The following is a 19,723-nucleotide window of genomic DNA, read 5'->3' as shown; positions in this document are numbered from 1 at the left end:
TTCCTTTTTGCAAAGCAGCGAGTAATTTATTTGCTACAAAATAGGCATCTGTTGAGCATGCTAATGCGCAATGTCCCCCAAACCAAAACTGTTGTGCCATCTTTGATTTTTTCTCTCTAAACAAATATAATACAGCTGACAGAAAAGCAGATCTTAACAGACCCCGATGAAACCTTATTGCAAAACATTTTTTATATTATCGCACTTCCTTTGTAATTGAAGCACGAACTCTGCTTCTTGCTCAATGCAATTTTCCCCCTTGCTCTTATTCTTATGAGATACATTCAATGATACACACATGGGGAGGGGGTGGGGGGAGAGTCAAATCAGAAACATCTGTAGTTAGCCATATAATTACTGATTCTTCCCCATGGAGACTGACCTTTGCAGAACTGATATGAAGACCTGAAAGGCTAAAATAACCAAGGGTATTCACAAGGGTTAAAATGTAGGCCATGATTAAAAGGAATTAAAATAGAGGCTGTTCTGTTGCATCTTGGTTTATGTTAACGTAAGGATGGACTCTGTGTTCTTACATTTAATCTCTGGGCTCAATATGTAGTAACTGAGTTACCTCACCGTTAGGGGGATTTGCAAGCTACTGAAATGCGACGTTTTGATTATACAATGAAGTCACATCCTGCATTTGAGGTTATTATGTAGCCATTACTTTTACCTGAAACAGGAATCTTTTCCGCCGAGCTTCCTTCCAAGCTCTCATCTTCACTCCAGTTTGTGACTTCTGTATGTGAACACACACAATAATGAAACACACTTCAAAGTCGCAGCGATCAGACCAGTTTGTTTGCTTTTAAAGCCCCATTCCCTTTAATTTTTCACTTTTGTTATCTCTTGTTTATTGATCTAAACTGTCCATTACAGTTCTATACAAAAAAGGATCCTCCTGTGAACTTTAGTCAAATAAATCGTGACTGCATCTCTGTGCATACACCAAAGAAAACAGTAAGCCACCCAAATACCTAAGAGTTTAGGTTTAAGACTTTCTCCTTTTTTTCCAAAGGCTTCAGCTTTTCCAAATAGCTTCAGCATCTGAATCTTTAGCCTAAAAGCAATATTTTAATATACATTTTTTAAAAACTTAAACCCAGAAAATAGTTCAAATTAGTCTCTTTTATCGATTTAAAAAACTAAAAAAAGCAGTTTAAACGGCTTTGCCTATGTTTACTGCATAGAAGAGCGAATGGCCTAATTGCTTGTCTACTTTGGCCTTTGATGCCAGACTGCTCTGTGAAACACACTGTGCAAGCCACCAGCTCCTGCTTCTAAATCAAATTACTTCCTCTAGCCAAAAAATAAATAAATAAATTAGTCCAACAGATCCTTTTTCCTTAAATGAGGAAAACCGAACCACATATGCTTTTCTCAGCATGGAGCTGTTTCTTAGAAAAATAAAATAAAACGAAGGGGTGTATCTGTTCTAATAAAGCCATCACTTCTCCCCCCCCCCCCGCGATGTACCCATCCTTCGATATTTCTATCCATAAATTTGTTTTAAAATCCAGAGCCATCCCGTTTGCGCATTCTATTTTAATGGAGCAACGTACGTTTCTGATTTACACCTAAGAACTGAAAAGGTGTTGGTGTCTGAAAAGGACAGAAATAATTGCTACTGACGGACAAAAAGATCTTATTCAAATATAACTTCCAATATAAATCTACTGATATGCAGGATTGGGCATATGGAGCTTCAAAGAAAACACTTCAACAGCCCAACATGCTCCATGCGTTTAGTCCCACGTTTGGATAGTAGCTGGGTATTTTGGGCTACCCTATTCATTTAAGAGCCCCACATATGCATAACCCACAGGTCCACCCTATAGCCACTGGGCTAGAGCAAATACTGTTTCCCATTGTCATAGCTGCATTTGCAAAGTTGTATCCTGATATTCCCGATACCGGAATGAAGAACTAGGAATGCATCCAGACCATTTAAGAATATTACCATGTTCCCTTGCATCATTACTATCAGGCAACTGTGCATGTTTTTCACGGTTTATTTTGTTTTTGTTTGTCTGTGAACTGTGAGATGGTACGTTGCTGCAAGGAGATGATTCATCTTCACATTCGTCTGGGAAGTTCTCTTTCAAGAATGGCGCAACCTAAACCATTGGAAATAAAACATCGTATTGTCCTTTGGAAAGACAATAAATGCACGTGTTTCCCCTTTCAGGACTCTGCCCAATGCTGCCACAACATTCAGAAAACAGGACTCAATTTAAAAAAAAAAATCAGTAGTTCTGCTCCCCTAGACGTTGCCTTTATTCATCCACTCAAAATATTTATGAACCCAATTTTCCCCTAAAATACATTTGGAAAAGCAGCACTCAGGCTCCTTCCGCACACGCAGAATAATGCACTTTCAAACTGCTTTCAGTGCTCTTTGAAGCTGTGCGGAATAGCCAAATCCACTTGCAAACAGTTGTGAAAGTGGTTTGAAAACGCATTATTTTGCGTGTGCGGAAGGGGCCTATGTTTCTCTGTGGATCTCATATACAACTTGTCCGTCTCTCATGCAAATTCCGGAAGAGTCTGCCTGCCGAGGGTGCCTTCCGGGAAGAACATTCGTCCGCCCCCACCCACAAAAACCTCATATCATCAGGCCGCCTGCGTGCATCCCCAAAGCTCTTGCTGCTGGCATCAACGTGATCAGACAGCCTGGCCAGCCGTGAAGCATTCAGAGAGTTCTGCCCCCAGCTCAGTCTCTGGAGAAGGAAATGGCCCTGGGGATGCAGGGGTGGCCGTCTCTAGTACAAAAGATGCAAACAGTTATGGCCCCAATCCTATGCACACTTAGTTGGGAGTAAGCATTCAGCATAGCTGCATAGGACTTTTCCAAAACTAAGGCGGTTTCTGCACGGGCTGAAAGCAACGGCTTCAGCCCGGTAAAACACTGTTTTGGCGGGGACCCTTCGCACAGGCGCCGTGGCCAAATCGATGCAGCAGCACTCTGTGCCCACCTAAACGGTGTATTCAAAACTTGCTTGGAGAGCGAGTTTTCCTGCAAACGCCGGCTTCCATCTGCTGCCATGCTAATGGCAGCAGGTAGAAGCCGGCGTTTCCCCCTCCCCTCCCCAGCCCCAAACGCCTCCTTACCTTCTGCTGGCAGCTGCGTCGCTCTATCGTCACTCTGAGAAGGGGACACGCCCCCTGGCCTCCAGTGCTTCAGCCGTTGCTGTGGCCATGGGGGCGTGTCCCCTTCCCTCCTCAGAGCGACGATAGAGCGACGCGGCTGCCAGCAAAAGGTAACGAGGCATTTGGGGCCAGGGAGGGGAATACGCAGCTGTGCGGAGCTTGCTCCCACAGCTGCGCATCCCATGGGGCCGTTCGTGCGAACGGCCCCAGAGCCTGCATCGGCATGATTAATGTGCGGAAACTGCCTAAGGTAAAGAAAAACTCTGATTTATTCTAGGTACATATTCGCAGAACAGGGCCGTCTTGGGGATGGATGTATATAAGTTTACAGCAGTTTAAAACAAGGATGTATATATCCTATGTACATCCTTGCTTTAAACTGACTCTCTGGCAGTCTGAGGAGTACATTCATGGAAGCAATCATCCTCTAGTGCAGGGGTGGCCAACCTATGGCGCTCCAGATGTTCATAGACTACAATTCCCATCTGCCCCTGCCAGCCCCAGCCAATTGGCCATGCTGGCAGGAGCTGATGGGAACTGTAGTCCAGAGGTGGGATCCAGCAGGTTCTCATCAGTTCCCGAGAGTGGGTTACTAATTATTTGTGTGTGCCTAGAGGGGGTTACTAATTGGGTCCGCTTTTCCATCTCCACGCCCTCGCCTCCCCGAGAGGCATACTGCCTTTGAACGTGAAGGTCCCATATAGCAATTGCGACTAATAATGTAACTCCCTGAACTGGGTTAATCCCTTTCAGGTACCGCAATTCATTGATTCTCAGCCTTTTGTACTTTTTATCTCACCAGTCTCTATCAGAACTTGTGTGTTTCACCATTGCTGTGTTCAGATTTGTGAGTTGGGGCATTTTCTATAATGTGATGATGATTTAGAAATGACCTGGTGCAAAAAAAATTGGGGGGGTCGTGGTGGGGTGGCTGCCCATGGGGGGGCATCCAACGCAGGTTTTGCCCAGGGCTCAGGTTTGCCTAGGAACGCCTCTGCCCCCTTTGCTGAGGCGGGGCTGGGGTGGGAACCTGTTATTAAAATTTTTGGATCCCACCACTGCTGTAGTCCATGAACATCTGGAGCAACATAGATTGGCCACCCCTTCCCTAGTGGCTAAAGATCCCCAGGTTTTTAGCAGTAAAATAAAAAATAGAGCCAATATTTCTAAGACCTTACAGCAAGAACTATCTATCTATATCTATATATATATACAGAATACATAAAAAACCTTTAGGAAGGATTTTTTTTTCCTTAGAGCTTTCTCCAGATCTCAGTCTGCTGCCCTAGACAGACAAAAGAATAAGACAAATTATTCAGCAAATGAGTGAGTACTGACCAGGGAATCCTGCTTATTCCTCTCCAAGATCAGTAAGGTACCCAAGATGTCTTTCACATCTTGTGTGAGTAAGACATTGTGCTTTTTCAAGAACAAGGCATGCTCATTTAAACGTTCCCACGTCATTGCAAAATGAGATGACAATTCAGGCCTACAGAAAGACAAAAGTTAATATGGTAGGCAAGACGTCCAGTGTTGCTTTAATAAATCAGATGCAGTCACAAACAACACTACCAAGAATTTGCAGCCCGAGTTTCATCACACTGAAACTCTCCATCCGACATCCACGCCGAAGTTACAGTAACTGACTGTTCCCATTACTTCAAACAAATGCTAATTATAATGTTAGGCTCTGTAGTTCAGATCTCACAATTCATATTAAAACCAGTTTTGAGCAAAAGGTTGGTATTGGACGTAGAGTTTGGGTTCAAATCCCAGTTCTAAGGTGACTCATAGCCTAAGACAACCTAAAAGTGGGCATTTTGAGAAATGCAGCCTCTAAACCAGAATATACATTAAATAAATAAGCATACAAATAATATACTATTAACATATATACATACATTTTTATACTGAATGCTGCTATGTTTTTATATGTTTTATGGAACTGAACTATGATTTTTAATTTATTATGTATTGTTGTATCTGTATTGATATCTATTGTACACTGCCCAGAGCCCTTCGGGGATGGGCGGTTTCCAAATCTAACAAACAAACCAATAAATAAATGAAATAACAAAACTAATGCTAGTCAAATATGGTATATTGCTGCTGTTGTTTTAATTATGCCATTAAAGGTTATTATTATTATTATATAGTCAAATATGCCACATACTTTTGCATAGTTATGAGCCCATTAATACCAGTGATTCTGTGAAACCACATGTCTGTGTAATTTAGTGCAGGAATGCAATTTTAACACTGGGATATCCAAAATTCTATTCTTGATAGGACAACAAAATCAGACCAAACGATAAAGCATAAAGGCACACGTGCCAAAACAGAACTAAATATACAAAGCGCCCCCCCTTCCCTGCTCATTTCCTAAATTTCCTAACCTGTTTCAAAACAGTTTTTACAACATTCATGACAAAAATTTTTTAAAAATCACGTCAAAGTATATAGAGTGGCATTCTAGGAGCCCTTTGGAAGATATGAGTTCAAAAGCCCACAGGGAGCACCCAAAGCACTTTTAGGTGCACCAGAATCTCGGTGGGGATGGACAGTGCCGTCAAGTCTCAGCTGACTTATGGCAACTCCATAGGGCAGGGGTGGCCAACCTATGGTGCTCCAGAAGTTCATGGACTACAATTCCCATCAGCCCCTGCCAGCATGGCCAATTCAACCTATGGTGCTCCAAATGTTCATGGACTACAATTCCCATCAGCCCCTGCCAGCATGGCCAATTCAACCTATGGTGCTCCAAATGTTCATGGACTACAATTCCCATCAGCCCCTGCCAGCATGGCCAAGTTGGTCAACCTATGGTGCTCCAGATGTTCATGGACTACAATTCCCATCAGCCCCTGCCAGCATGGCCAAGTTGGTCAACCTATGGTGCTCCAGATGTTCATGGACTACAATTCCCATCAGCCCCTGCCAGCAAGGCCAATTGTCCATGCTGGCAGGGGCTGATGTGAATTGTAGTCCACGAACATCTGGAGCACCATAGGTTGGCCACCCCTACATAGGATGTTCATGTCAAGAGATGTTTGGAGGTGGTTTGCCATTGCCGCCTTCTGCATGGGCTGAAAGAGTTCTGAGAGAACTAAGACTGGCCCAAGGCCACCCAGCAGGCTTCATGTGGGGGAGTGGGGAATCAAACCCAGGCCCTTTCCGCACGGGCCATATACGGCGCCCTGGGGAAGGCAAAAACGCCGTTTCTGGGGAGCCGTTCGCACAGGGGGCGCAGCTGCTTCACAGTCGCACCGCCCGAGCGGTGCGAAGCCACGGTTTTCTGACCTCGCTTCCCCAGCGAGGTTTTTGGGAAACAGTGGCTTTGAGCCGCTGCTGTGCGAACGGCAGCAGCTCGAAGGCGCTTCCCCCCCCCTTTTGCCTCCACCTACCGTGTCTGTGGCTGTCCAGCGCATCGCTGAGGCCTGGGGACATGCCCCCCTGCCCTGCGACGCCGGAGCAGTCGCGCAGGGCAGGGGGGGGGTGTCCCTAGGCCTCGGCAATGTGCCGGACGGCCACAGACACGGCAGGTCGGCCGGGCGATGGCGCTCCGCGGCACCATCTTCCCAGCTGTTTCTGGGACCGTTCGTGCGAATGGTCCCAGGGGGGTTGGGTCGACGTTGTATACGCCGACCCAACCCCAATCGTGGCCATGCGGAAACGGCCCCAGTTCTCCAGATTAGAGTCCATCACTCTTAACTGCTACACTTTGGAATCTTACCCACTCAGAAATCACAATGAAAAAGAGGGAAATGGTGGCCAGTTAGAGTGCAGGACTCAGATCTGGGAGATCCAGGTTCAAATCCCCACTCTGCCATAAAACCTAACTGGGTCATAGTCAGCTTAGCCTACCTCATATGGTTGCTGTAGACAAAATGAAGGAGAGGAGAAAGAGGGAAGCTGTGTTGGGTCCTCCACTAAGGACAATGGCAGGATAAAAAATTATTTATTTATATGAAGTAAGTACATAAATGCTAAGGACTATTAACTCAATGGAAGCAGAGTACAATTGTCAAGCACATGTTTTGAATAGATAAGGTCCTGCTATCTCCATCCAAAGAATCTCAGAAGCAGGGCTAAGAAAGAGAGGCCTGCTTGAAACCTTGATGGCCCAAATAACAGGCGCTATGTCCCAATCCAGAGAGCTATTGCAACTAGAATAAGATGGAGGAGCCAATGGTCTTTCATTTCCACATGTTTATTTTTAACCTGGTTTTCCTAGTATTGAGAGTGACTTATAACATATGAAAACAGCACAACACAATACATTTAGACTGCAACTAACAACCATTACATAAATTAAAACCCCAGTAGTAACAGCAGCATTTGAAGTGACAGATATTATAACAAACTACCAGTCAAAAATCACAAAGAGGAAAACTAAACATCTCAAAGAGAAATGAAATCTCAACTAAAGAGTTCAAAGGTAAACTGAAAAGAGGTCTTTCGCCTGACTCCGAGGCCGTTTCTGCATGGCCAGCTGAGCGGGAGGACGGTTCGCAAGGACGGTTTGCATGGACAGTCCCGCTGGGTGCGCAGCCAAACGGCTCTTACCTCCTGTCACCTTCCGTCACGTTGTGGAGGCCAGGGGATATGCCCCCGTGGCCAGAGCGACGGCTCTGGGGTCAGAGGCCAGGAGGCGTGTCCCAGTGGCGTACCTAGGCAAACTGGAGCCCTGGGAAAAACTTGAGTTTGATGCCTCCCCAACAACAACAACAACAACAACCACCTTTATTAGGCATTGAAAGAATAAAAGAAAAAAGAAAAAAAGCATTGGCAGGAAGGGGGTGGATTTAAAAGGAGAATCTGGGGGAAATTAGGGTGTGCCTGTTGTCAGGGGTGCAATTGTTAAGATAGCAGCACCAAAATTTCAGAGTATCTTCATGAGCCCCTACTGATGATACCACCCAGGTTTGGTGAAGTTTGGTTCAGGGGGTCCAAAGTTATGGACCCTCAAAGGGAACCCCCCATTTCCTATTAGCTCCCATTGGAAACAATGGGGGATGGGGACACTCCCTATGGGAGTCCATAACTTTGGACTCCCTAAACCAAACCTCGCCAAACCTGGGTGATATCATTAGGATAGTCTCCTGAAAAATCCCTGAAATTTTGGTGCTGCTAGCCTAAAAACTGTGCCCCCTGCAGGCCAAAAACAGAAAAAACACTGAAAATTTAAAAAATCCCACCTGCATTTTTGGCGCCCCCCACAATCTGGCGCCCTGGGCAACTGCCCACTTTGCCCAATGGGAGGAACGTCTCTGGCATGTCCCCTGGCCTCCACAGCACGACAGAAGGTAACAGGAGGTAAGAGCCGTTTGGGGCCGGCAGGGGAAAATGCCGCCTTCCACCCACTGCCGTTCGCATGGCAGAGGGTGGAAGGTGCTGCTTTTGAAAAACTCGCTAGTTGAGCAAGGTTCAAAAGCAGCGTTTTTGTGCCGCCGAGAACGGTGCTACTGTGACGCAGCAGCACCTGCTGGGCGAACAGTGCTCCAGGGACAGTGTTTTTATCGTCCCTAGGGCGCTGTTATTGGGCTGTGCAGAAACGGCCTGAATCACAGACAGGGAAGATTCCCAGAAGAACAGCAATAAAAAAAGAGAGTGTTCCACAGACACAGTGTTCCATCAATAAAAACCTCCTAAATTGTACTAATTGTACTAAATTGAGCTCCCAAAGGCACCTGGTGGGCCACTGCGAGTAGCAGAGTGCTGGACGAGATGGACTCTGGTCTGATCCAGCAGGCTAGTTCTTATGTTCTTATGTACTCAAAAGTAAACTGGAAAATTAGCACTAGGAAATCCTAACATGCAGAGGTATTTTCCCCACACCAGTCTAGCCATATTAAGAGGCTAGATCACAGTTTCGAGTCAAAGGAGAAAACCAAGCAAACAAGAGTAAAATATTTCACTTAAGGTGATGATGGCCCAAATAACAGGTGATGTGCCCCAATCCTTTCACAGTGTTGAAGAAGAAGAAGAGTTTGGATTTATATCCCCCCTTTCTCTCCTGTAGGGGCTTACAATCTCCTTGCCCTTCCCCCCTCACAACAAATACCCTGTGAGGTAGGTGGGGCTGAGAGAGCTCCGAGAAGCTGTGACTAGCCCAAGGTCACCCAGCTGGCGTGTGTGGGAGTGTACAGGCTAATCTGAATTCCCCAGATAAGCCTCCACAACTCAAGCGGCAGAGCTGGGAATCAAACCCGGTTCCTCCAGATCAGAGTGCACCTGCTCTTAGCCACTGCTCTTAGTTAGTACGCCACTGCTGCTCTTAGCCACTACGCCACTGTTGCTCTTAGCCACTACTCCACTGTTGCTCTTAGCCACTACGCCACTGTTGCTCTTAGCCACTTAGCCACTATGCCACTGCTGCTCTTAGCCACTACCCCACTGTTGCTCTTAGCCACTATGCCACTGTTGCTCTTAGCCACTTAGCCACTACTGCTCTTAGCCACTACACCACTGTTGCTCTTAGCCACTACGCCACTGTTGCTCTTAGCCACTTAGCCACTATGCCACTGCTGCTCTTAGCCACTACGCCACTGCTGCTCTTAGCCACTACCCCACTGTTGCTCTTAGCCACTACGCCACTGTTGCTCTTAGCCACTACGCCACTGTTGCTCTTAGCCACTTAGCCACTACGCCACTGCTGCTCTTAGCCACTACCCCACTGTTGCTCTTAGCCACTATGCCACTGTTGCTCTTAGCCACTTAGCCACTATGCCACTGCTGCTCTTAGCCACTACACCACTGTTGGTAGAAAGCACACTGCTACATCTTTTTTAAAAAGGAAGAATAACCTGTCAAACAAGCAAAGCCTACCTTCCTTCTCCTAGACACCCTGATCTGGCGGTTCTAGTGTCACCCAGTCCTCTTAGAAGGAACGAACCCAGGATAAGTTTACCTCCTGAACTCTAGGCACAACTCCCCCGTGCACGGCACACGCTTTTAACTCAGAAACCTAACAAGGTTGTCAAAGATGTCCATTACCGGTACGCTCCGTACTGCTGAAGCATGCACTTAATATTTCAACCATAAGCAGTTAGCTGTTGAAATCATTGGATTTCAGCATTAGTCACAGAGACATGACTGATAAAATATTAATTGCGCACATTCTAACAATGATCGTACCTGACTTGTTTTTCACTTCCGTCATTCAGTGCTTCCTCTGGGAAAAGGCACCCATTCATTGTGCTTTGCAATAATCTCTGGAGCTGATGAAGGACAAGTGCTTCACATACCTCAAGGTCTTCTCGCTCCAAGCTGCCGGTTTGATTACAGGTGCTACAAAACAACAACAGGTACTGGATAACATGTCTGCTTAAATCCATTATCAGCAGTTCTACACTACTCTCCTCCACATAATCAGTGATAGTCTTCACGGTACACAGTTTGGGTATGAATACTCAGAAGAGACCAAGGATTGTCTAGGTCAGCCCACTCAGTTGTGAGACCACTGGAGTCAAGAAAGGTAACTCCCAGGACATCTGAGAGATGAGAAGGTCCGTGGAATGGGGATTTTTTTTGGTTGTGGTACCTAGACTGCGGCAGTCCTAACTTTAAGAGGTTAACTGTGCACCCCTCCTAGCATTCCAGAAGTTCATCTATGAATTTTCTAAACTAAGCACTGGAGTTTGAAGTTCAAGGTACTTAGATCCCCCCTTCATATATCCTGACTGGCAGGTAGCTCTCAGATTCATGACTGTTCCCCTGCCAATCAAGTCCCATATTCCACCTGTGTAGTTCCTTTAATGGTAGGCTTCATTCATTCATTCATTCATTCATTCATTCATTCATTCATTCATTCATTCATTCATTCATAATTGATTTTATATACCGCCCCTCCCCAGAGGGCTCTGGGCTCTGGGCGGTGAACAACATAGTAAAACAACAATCTGGGCTCTGGGCTCTGGGCGGTGAACAACATAGTAAAACAACAATCATATTAAAACCCCACTAAAACAGCAGATTGACAAAATTACATTGGCATCCAGCAAAAAACTTCATAAACCCACCCTGGGAAGAAACAAATAATGGGACGGAGGGCCCCCATAAGTATTAAGGGGCCCAGAGTGTAAAAGGGGGGGGGAGGGGGAAAGGGGCGCGCATCAGCGCCCCCCCCCCCCGCAAAGCCCGGTGGAACAATTCGGTCTTACAGGCCCTGCGGAACTCTCCAAGATCCCGCAGGGCCCAGATATTACTAAAATGTCACTGTAGAAAGAACCACAACAGATGGAAACACCTACCCAGAATCTGACCAGTGCAGGAGCAACTATGCCACTCAGGGGCACAAGTTGACCTGAATGCAAATGCAGCCATCAAAGCCAGCAATCTGAACAGATAAAGATGAAGCAAACACTTTGGCCCCTTCCGCACAAGCAAAATAATGCGTTTTCAAACCACTTTCACAACTGTTTGCAAGTGAATTTTGCCATTCCGCACAGCTTCAAAGAGCACTGAAAGCAGTTTGAAAGTGCATTATTCTGCATGTGCGGAATGAGCCTTAGTGAAATGTAAAACATCAGTTACCTTATAAGGGTCTCCAGTTTTTCTGAGCTCACGGGTTTGCTCTTATATAAGGTCAGGCATTCTGAGGCGGCTCTGGCTGTCATCTCTTCTATGTACTGCAGCACATAACAGAATCCTTCAAAGGACAGGCATCCCCTGCACAAATACAAACAAAAATCATTTACAACTTACAGCAATCTTTACATCAAAAAGAACAAAAATGTCTACTAAGCCGCTATATGAAATCCTGCAAGCCTGCTAGTCTGTAGCAGCAAATCTGGGCAGGAGTCCGATGGCAACACAGAAAACTAAACTAATCTCTGTGGACCCCTGTTTTAATTTCCCCATTCCTGTGGTGTTCTTGGAATTTTAGCCAACTTTGATTTCATTCAGTGCAAAGTCTTCTCTCTCCATTTCAAATGCTAGAGTGGGTAACTTCAAATAAAATTAAGAGCCAGACAGTTAACAATAGGATGTTTGGGAGGTTGTTAATTCATAAGCCAAAAGCAATTTGATGGCACACACAATGTCACTGTGCTTTCGCCATTCTAGAACAGGGGTCTGCAACCTGCGGCTCTCCAGATGTTCATGGACTACAACTCCCATCAGCCCCTACCAGCATGGCCAAACCAACTTTCAAGATCTACTTGTGAAGTTTTTCTATATGTAGTCATTCATGATGCAGGTCCAACAGTCTCCAAGACTGGTTGCATGCTGTGCCTGTTTCTGATGGAGCGACCCTAAAAGGTTGAACTCTATGGCTGTTGCTAGAAGGTGGGATGCATGAAAGACACAGGTCAGAAATTCCAGGTGCCAGGACCAAGAGGTACATGTGTGTGCTAACCACCTCAGAGTCAGTTCCATGTGGTCAGTGATGGGATCCAAACATTTTAGTAACAGGTTCCCATGGTGGTGGGATTCAAACAGTGGCATAGTGCCAATGGGGCTGGGCGTGGCACGACGGGGGCGTGGCCGGGCATTCTGGGGGCGGGGCATTAATAATTTCTCTGTTACTGTAAAAAACTCTTACTGTAAAAAAAAAGTTCCTAATTTCCAGCTGGCATCTTTTTGTCCATAATTTAAACTTATTATAGCAAGTCCTATCGTCTACTGCCAACAGAAACAACTACTTCTCCTCTAATTGACTGCCTGTCAAATACTTAATACTTTCAAATACTTAATTTTGTTTCTAGAAATCAAAAGAAGGATACTTTCCTTAAACAAGGAACTTGACCATATTTCTAAAACATGTTTTTAAAACAGCCCAACAGGGAGAATTATCCCGTTTTCTACCTTCGCTAACCAGTCACATAGGAAACAGCAGGACTATGATTTTTGGACCTAATGGAATTTCTAACGAAAAAGCAGACCCGATTAGTAACCCCCTCTCGGCACACACCAATAATTAGTAACCCACTCTCGGGAACTGGTGAGAACCTGCTGGATCCCACCTCTGCATGTGGTGTAATTTGAAATCTAGACAGGGTGTAACTCTCCTCAGGAGTCAGAGCCAGGCATGTATGAGGCCATTTTGGACGCAGGGGGTTATTTCTGGTCTGCATCGACTTTGAAAGGGAGAAAAACATATATCAATATTCACAAGGGGAGGCTCTGAATCAAAAGAAGTCACAAGCAACTGGAGCGTGGGAAGGAGGTCAATAGCCTGAGGTCTGGACAAAATTTCTATTTTTTGCAGGATACCCAAAACCTCCAGAAAGCACATCGCAGGCAAGAACACTTCATGATCCCGTTCATATGAATTTACTACATGCCAATGAAGTTCAACAGAATATGACTTCCACAGAATTTTCGCAACAAAAAAGCCAAACGTAAAAGGAGGAAGGAAACCTGTTCACACACTTCCTCCCCCTGCATCCCAGATCAGAGCGGAACTGCAGAGCCAGTTTACGATATTATCGAAAAGTTTTTTTCATAATTTGTGGGCTTGCTTCTATTTTAAACAGGTAATGCCTAAAGCAGCCATTCTCAACCAGGGTACCGTGGTATCCTGGGGTGCCGTGAGCATGTCCCAGGGGTACCGCAGCAACACTATCGCCCCCCCCCCCTCATTTTTGTGGTGTCTCCCACCGGCGCCAGCAAGGACATGGAGCTGGCCCATGGGGCAGGGCCTGCCACAAGGTCAGCAGCCGCCGCCACCCCCAGTGCTTCCCTTCACCGTGGGAGGGGAAGGTGGGGTGTGTGGCAAGCAGGGTCACTGGGAGGGGAAGGTGGGGGATGGCAGGGTACCGTGAGATATGAAGAGTGAGGTCAAGGGTACCCTGACCTCGAAAAGGTCCTCGAAACACTGGCCTAAAGTGACGGGAAGGATGTTGTGTCCAGCATGGCAGGTACCGCACACGATCCAATGACAGTGACACTTGGAACAGGTTTACACAAACACGTTGCATCTCTTGTAATCTCACGTATTTGTCCTTCAAGCAGGACACAGCACTAGAAAAAAAAATGAAGAGGAGCCCAAATTGCAGGTGCTTCTGGCTGTTTGGAATGTATCGTCCAATGTAGATTACCGGCTAAATGAAAAAGAACAGAGGGAAAAAAGCAAAAATGATACTTGGAGTAAGTCTCACCCCTTACGTCCCGAGTCGTGCCCTCCGCTCTGCGGAGGCGAACTTACTGGTGGTCCCCGGCCCCTCCATGATGCGGCTGGCCTCCACGCGGGCCAGGGCGTTTACTGCCCTGGCCCCTGCCTGGTGGAACACCCTTCCTCCAGCAGTTAGGGCCCTGCGGGACCTTGGAGAGTTCCGCAGGGCCTGCAAAACGGTGCTGTTCCACCGGGCTTTTGGGGGAGCCGGCCGCTGAGTCCGCCCCTCGTCTTGTCCTGCGCACTGGCTATCTATTGGACCATCTGCCAATCCCCTCCCTTCCCAGGGCTTGATCACTGGCGTTGGGTGCCAGACGTCTTCTATTATTAATCAATTATTTATTAAAGGTTATTACTGCTGCCGTAGTTTTAAGGCTTACATTTTAACTGGGGTTATTCAATTTGTTTTATTGTATTGTTGTTTGTTGTGCACTGCCCTGAGCCCTTTGGGGGGTAGGGCGGTTTACCAAATCGAATAAATAAAAAAATAAAATAAATAAGTGCAGCTGCTCTGGATATCTTCTTGTCATTCTGCCCAAGGCTGGGACGGCTCTTATGCTTCTGAACTGAAAAACGCCTCTGGTAAGGAACGATTTCAGATGAACAGCCATGTTGATCTGAACAGAAAGGTTCAAATCCAACAGCACCTCGAAGGCCAACTAGATTTCTAGGTTATAAAACTTTCAAGAGTCAAAACTCCCTTCATCAGATACAAGTTCATGTCCTGGAAATCCAGCTGGTCTTTAAGGTGCTTTGAGACTCGAGTCTTGCTGTCCTGGTAAGGAACGGCAGCCTTAAATGCTGGATTCTCTTTTAACTCTGAACATACTCTAATGCAGTGGTTCTCAACCTTCCTAAAGCCGCGACCCTTTAATACAGCTCCTCATGTTGTGGTGACCCCCAACCCTAACATTTATCCATCTTACAGATGGAGAACACTGATGCAGAGAGTCTTAGACGACCCCTGTGAAAGGGTCGTTCGACCCCCAAAGGGGACACGACCCACAGGTTGAGAACCACTGCTCTAATGTTTGTGGCCTCAGTGCTAAGAGGTGGGGGGGTGGGGGTGGCAAAGAGATGGCGAAGCACCTCCCACCACACCACAAACACATGCAATGACATGGACAACCTTCTAGATAGGAACAAAATGGCCACAGATTTATTGGTACAGCAGCTGACAGAGCCTTAATACAACAGGGAGCAATAGATCCCAAAAATCTACAATTCCCATCAGCCCCTCTTTGATCTGAGATTGCAAATGCCTTAACAGTCCAGGTGCTCAGGAGCAACAGCCGTAGAAGGCCATTGCTTTCACATCCTGCACGTGAGCTCCCAAAGGCACCTGGTGGGCCACTGTGAGTAGCAGAGAGCTGGACTAGATGGACTTTGGTCTGATCCAGCTGGCTTGTTCTTATGTTCTTAAATCAATTGGCCCACCTGCTCACTGATGTACTCCACTCCGCTCCGTTCCGCTCCGCTCCGCCCGCCCGCCCGCCTGCCTGCCTGGGTGGGGAGATACATGAGACTGTAGGTTGAAGGATTCCACATGGGCACCAGCCATTGCATGGTCTCCCCGACACTTGGAAGTGAGGGTGCATTGGAAGCCCCAAAGCTGGCCATATCCCCTGTAAGCCTTCACCCCAAGTCCCAAGTTTAGGGGATCCCCAAAGATGAGAGAAATGGGCATGCAGGCTACTTTCCTCCCCAAAATCGGTCTAGTTCCATGCTGATGCCCCCCATCTCAGTTGTGACAGGAAAAGTAATAAAATAACAAGTCATGAAACACACACACACAAAAAACCTCAACACAACAATCCCCCGAATGCTATGTACAAGCATAAGCATTTTATTGTCATTGTGCATGCACAACGAAATGTACAGCAGCATTCCTCGATGCACACAATTCCAGACTCATACCCCATCCTCACTTTCCCCCTCCTCCACCCATCCCTACACAGCCCCAAAACATCAACACGAAGCCGCGGAGTTTAGCATAGCCACAGCTCTAGAGTAGAAGCTGTCTCTCAGCCTCTTTGTCCTAGTTTTGACAGACCTGTATCGTCTGCCGGATGGTAACAGTTCAAAAAGAGAGTGTGCTGGATGAGACGGGTGGGGGCAAACCACAAGGCCAACTGAGGCCTAGGGGAGCAAAATGAGCAAATACGTCCGGTGGACAGGAGGGAAAACCACTCCCAGTGAGATCTGTTGGCCCAACTCCCCCGCCTCCCGGCCAGGCCAGGCCAAACCTGATTGGCCAGGGCACAGGAAGAAAGTCAGGGAAGGCTGGGGAGCCTGGGAAATGCCCACATCTGTGTGGTTTCCCTGGCCATTAACCAGTTGCACCTTCAGCCCCAACAAAGCTGGAGTAGCGCCACCTCCCTCTTTGCCCCTCTGGGGAACCACAAGGGGGTCCCAGGTAAACCTGCCCCCCCCCCTTAGAGTCTCAGCTTATATTACACGTACAAAGCTAGAACTAAATGTGACGGCAGATGAGGAGCTGCTCTGGCAACAACAAATTCATCTGCCTCTTCCTCATAACTCTTAGCCATGCTCAACAAGCGAGGTGTTGTTACCACACAGTGAGCCTCCCTGCCTCCCCCAAATACTACCCGTAAGCACACACAATGAATTTGCTGTCTGGAAACGTCACTTGAGGGGTGAGTATTGTAGAAATTACATGGGACAGAGGAGGATAAGGAGGAAACGGAGCTGCTGTTTTGAGCCACAGTTCATTATCGGCCATAAGGGGTCTGCAACCTGCGGCTCTCCAGATGTTCATGGACTACAATTCCCATCAGCCCCTGCCACCATGGCCAACCTCAAGAATAGCCACAGCCATAAGAACATAAGAATGAGCCAGCTGGATCAGACCAGAGTCCATCTAGTCCAGCACTCTGCTACTCGCAGTGGCCCACCAGGTGCCTTTGGGAGCTCACATGCAGGATGTGAAAGCAATGGCCTTAAGAACATAAGAACGAGCCTGCTGGATCAGACCAGAGTCCATTTAGTCCAGCACTCTGCTACTCGCAGTGGCCCACCAGGTGCCTTTGGGAGCTCACGTGCAGGATGTGAAAGCAATGGCCTTAAGAACATAAGAACGAGCCTGCTGTATCAGACCAGAGTCCATCTAGTTCAGCACTCTGCTACTCGCAGTGGCCCACCAGGTGCCTTTGGGAGCTCACGTGCAGGATGTGAAAGCAATGGCCTTAAGAACATAAGAACGAGCCTGCTGGATCAGACCAGAGTCCATCTAGTCCAGCACTCTGCTACTCGCAGTGGCCCACCAGGTGCCTTTGGGAGTTCACGTGCAGGAGATGAAAGCAAGGGCCTTCTGCGGCTGCTGCTCCTGAGCACCTGGTCTGCTAAGGCATTTGCAATCTGAGATCAAGGAGGATCAAGATTGGTAGCCATGTGACTGGCAACAAAAGTTGCCCATAGAAGATAAGCAGAAGTTAGATGATAAACATTCTACTACAAGTGATTTATTGAGTTTCTTTTGGAAAAATAAGAAATTGCATCCATCAAGGCTTACGAGGGATCTCAAATGCAAATCTGAACGACGAGGTTGCCAGTTACAGATTAAACAACTTCTAAGGTCCTTCAAATTTTACAGGATCCAAAGTTTTATTTTTTTAAAAAAAATCCTATAATTTTATGAATGGAAAAAACTAGTGGCTGCCTACAAGCATAAAACCTAACAGGAGAGATTTTAGTAAAAACAATTCCTCCTATAATGATGCAAATTAAGATTTCAGCACTTCAACAATGGGGCAGGGCTAATCCTTTTACAGGGGTGTAAATAGCTATTCAGCCCGCCAGCTTTGTTCCAGCCTTCCACTGCAGAAAGTCCACAAAACAAACACACAGCTGGGCTATAAACCACACAACAACATTCTTCACAGAAGTTTTTTTCCCTTCTTTTTCAAGATATCTGCAACTTTGATGCTTATCATGAACTGCCCGCATGAGAGCTGGGAAATATTACCGCAAAGGGCTGAGCGCCAGCGCGATGCGCTTCCACAACAGCGGAGAACGCAGGAGCAAAGTTCTCGAGTTTAGACTTAACCCACGTCGGACTGGCGAGAACACACAAGCAGTTCAACAGGGCTTTTCACTGCACTCCAGTCTCACAAAATCTCTATTTCAGCCCCCTCGTTCCCTATTGTGGTCGTCCCTCTGGGTGGTCTTTGCAGGGTGCCACTTGAAGGGAATACATTAATAAAAAGGATGGGAAGGAAGGGACACATAAATAAAGAAAAGCAAAATGGACGACACGATGCAGCCGGCTACGGATCAGGGGTCAGCAAACAAGGGGTCTTTCTCTTTTACAGGCCGCTTCCTGGAAACAGTCTGATTAAGCTGACAGCTTGAATTATGTGTTACATTTTGTAATGCCCGATCCATCTGTGCTAAATCCTCTTGAATGCAGCTGACGCTGCACAAGCAAAAGGTCTCTGTCTTGTTCCTTCTTAAACATGAGCTCAAAATATTCATTATCCTCCCAAGTGCTAAATCCAAGACCTTGGGGCTTTTTAAAGGCTCTACATGAAGCAAAGGTTAGTGATGGGAACCAGTGAAGCACGGGAAAGCCCTGCGCTCCCAGCTGAGTTGAACTGACTTGTACTAAATTTCACAACTTCCAATTCACTGTCTTTCCTTCGTATGACCCAGTGGCTTGAACTATCCTTCACAATTACTAGGACTGGAATGTTCTGTAGGAAGGGAAAAAACTATGTAGGAGAAAAATGTGTATGTTCAAAGGAGTTCTAAAACCAGGGGTAGGATTTAAAAATATTTGTGCCGCAATGGCACAACAACTAAAGCAGTGATGGCGAACCTTTTTGAGACCGAGTGCCCAAACTGCAACCCCAAACCCACTTATTTATCGCAAAGTGCTAACACGGCCATTTAACCTGAATACTGAGGTTTTAGATTAGAAAAAATGGTTGGCTCTGAGGCGTGCGTTACTCGGGAGTAAGCTTGGGGGTAGAAGGTGGCTTTGCTTTGAAGCAACCATGCAATTCTTCGAACGGGTGAATCACGACCCTGGGAGGGTTTACTCAGAAGCAAGCCACATTGCCAGCAACTGAGCTTACTCCCAGGTAAAGGATTGCACTTTAGTTCTTTGCATGAAAATCAGTGGGGTTTAACAGGGCTTAACAGGATTACCTACACTGCTTCCCCAAAACTAGGTCTTAGGTTTAATGCTAATAATCGAGCCCAGGGATCCAGGCCAGCCTAGATGTGTGTGTGGGAGGGGAGGGGGCATTTCTCCCCCCACATGATGAACTCTGTGCGTGCCCACAGAGAGGGCTCTGAGTGCCACCTCTGACACCCGTGCCATAGGTTCGCCATCACTGAACTAAAGAGATAAAACAAGATTCGTCCAAAACAAAACAAAAAAGGTAAACAGTGCTGCAATCCTGCACCCTGCCAAGGAACTTAAGCACCATC

At 46.7% G+C, this 19,723-nt stretch overlaps 1 protein-coding gene across 2 annotated transcripts in view; it reads right to left on the bottom strand.

Annotated features, from left to right (window-relative positions):
- LOC125443879 (centrosomal protein kizuna-like) overlaps positions 1-11,820 on the bottom strand; it is a 56,497-nt gene extending 44,677 nt beyond the window's left edge. For both annotated transcript variants that reach the window (XM_048516263.1, XM_048516264.1), the window contains exons 1-5: positions 11,689-11,820; positions 10,291-10,443; positions 4,492-4,642; positions 1,964-2,120; positions 677-742 (exon numbers count right to left, since the gene is read on the bottom strand). In XM_048516263.1, coding sequence (XP_048372220.1) covers positions 677-742; positions 1,964-2,120; positions 4,492-4,642; positions 10,291-10,443; positions 11,689-11,771 — 610 coding nt within the window. In that variant the 5' untranslated portion in view covers positions 11,772-11,820. The remainder of the gene's footprint in view (positions 1-676; positions 743-1,963; positions 2,121-4,491; positions 4,643-10,290; positions 10,444-11,688) is intronic.
- Positions 11,821-19,723: the final 7,903 nt, after the last annotated feature.

The sequence above is a fragment of the Sphaerodactylus townsendi genome, linkage group LG14 (genome assembly GCF_021028975.2).
Source record: "Sphaerodactylus townsendi isolate TG3544 linkage group LG14, MPM_Stown_v2.3, whole genome shotgun sequence".
NCBI lineage: Eukaryota > Metazoa > Chordata > Lepidosauria > Squamata > Sphaerodactylidae > Sphaerodactylus > Sphaerodactylus townsendi.
This window is presented reverse-complemented; position numbering and strand designations above follow the sequence as displayed.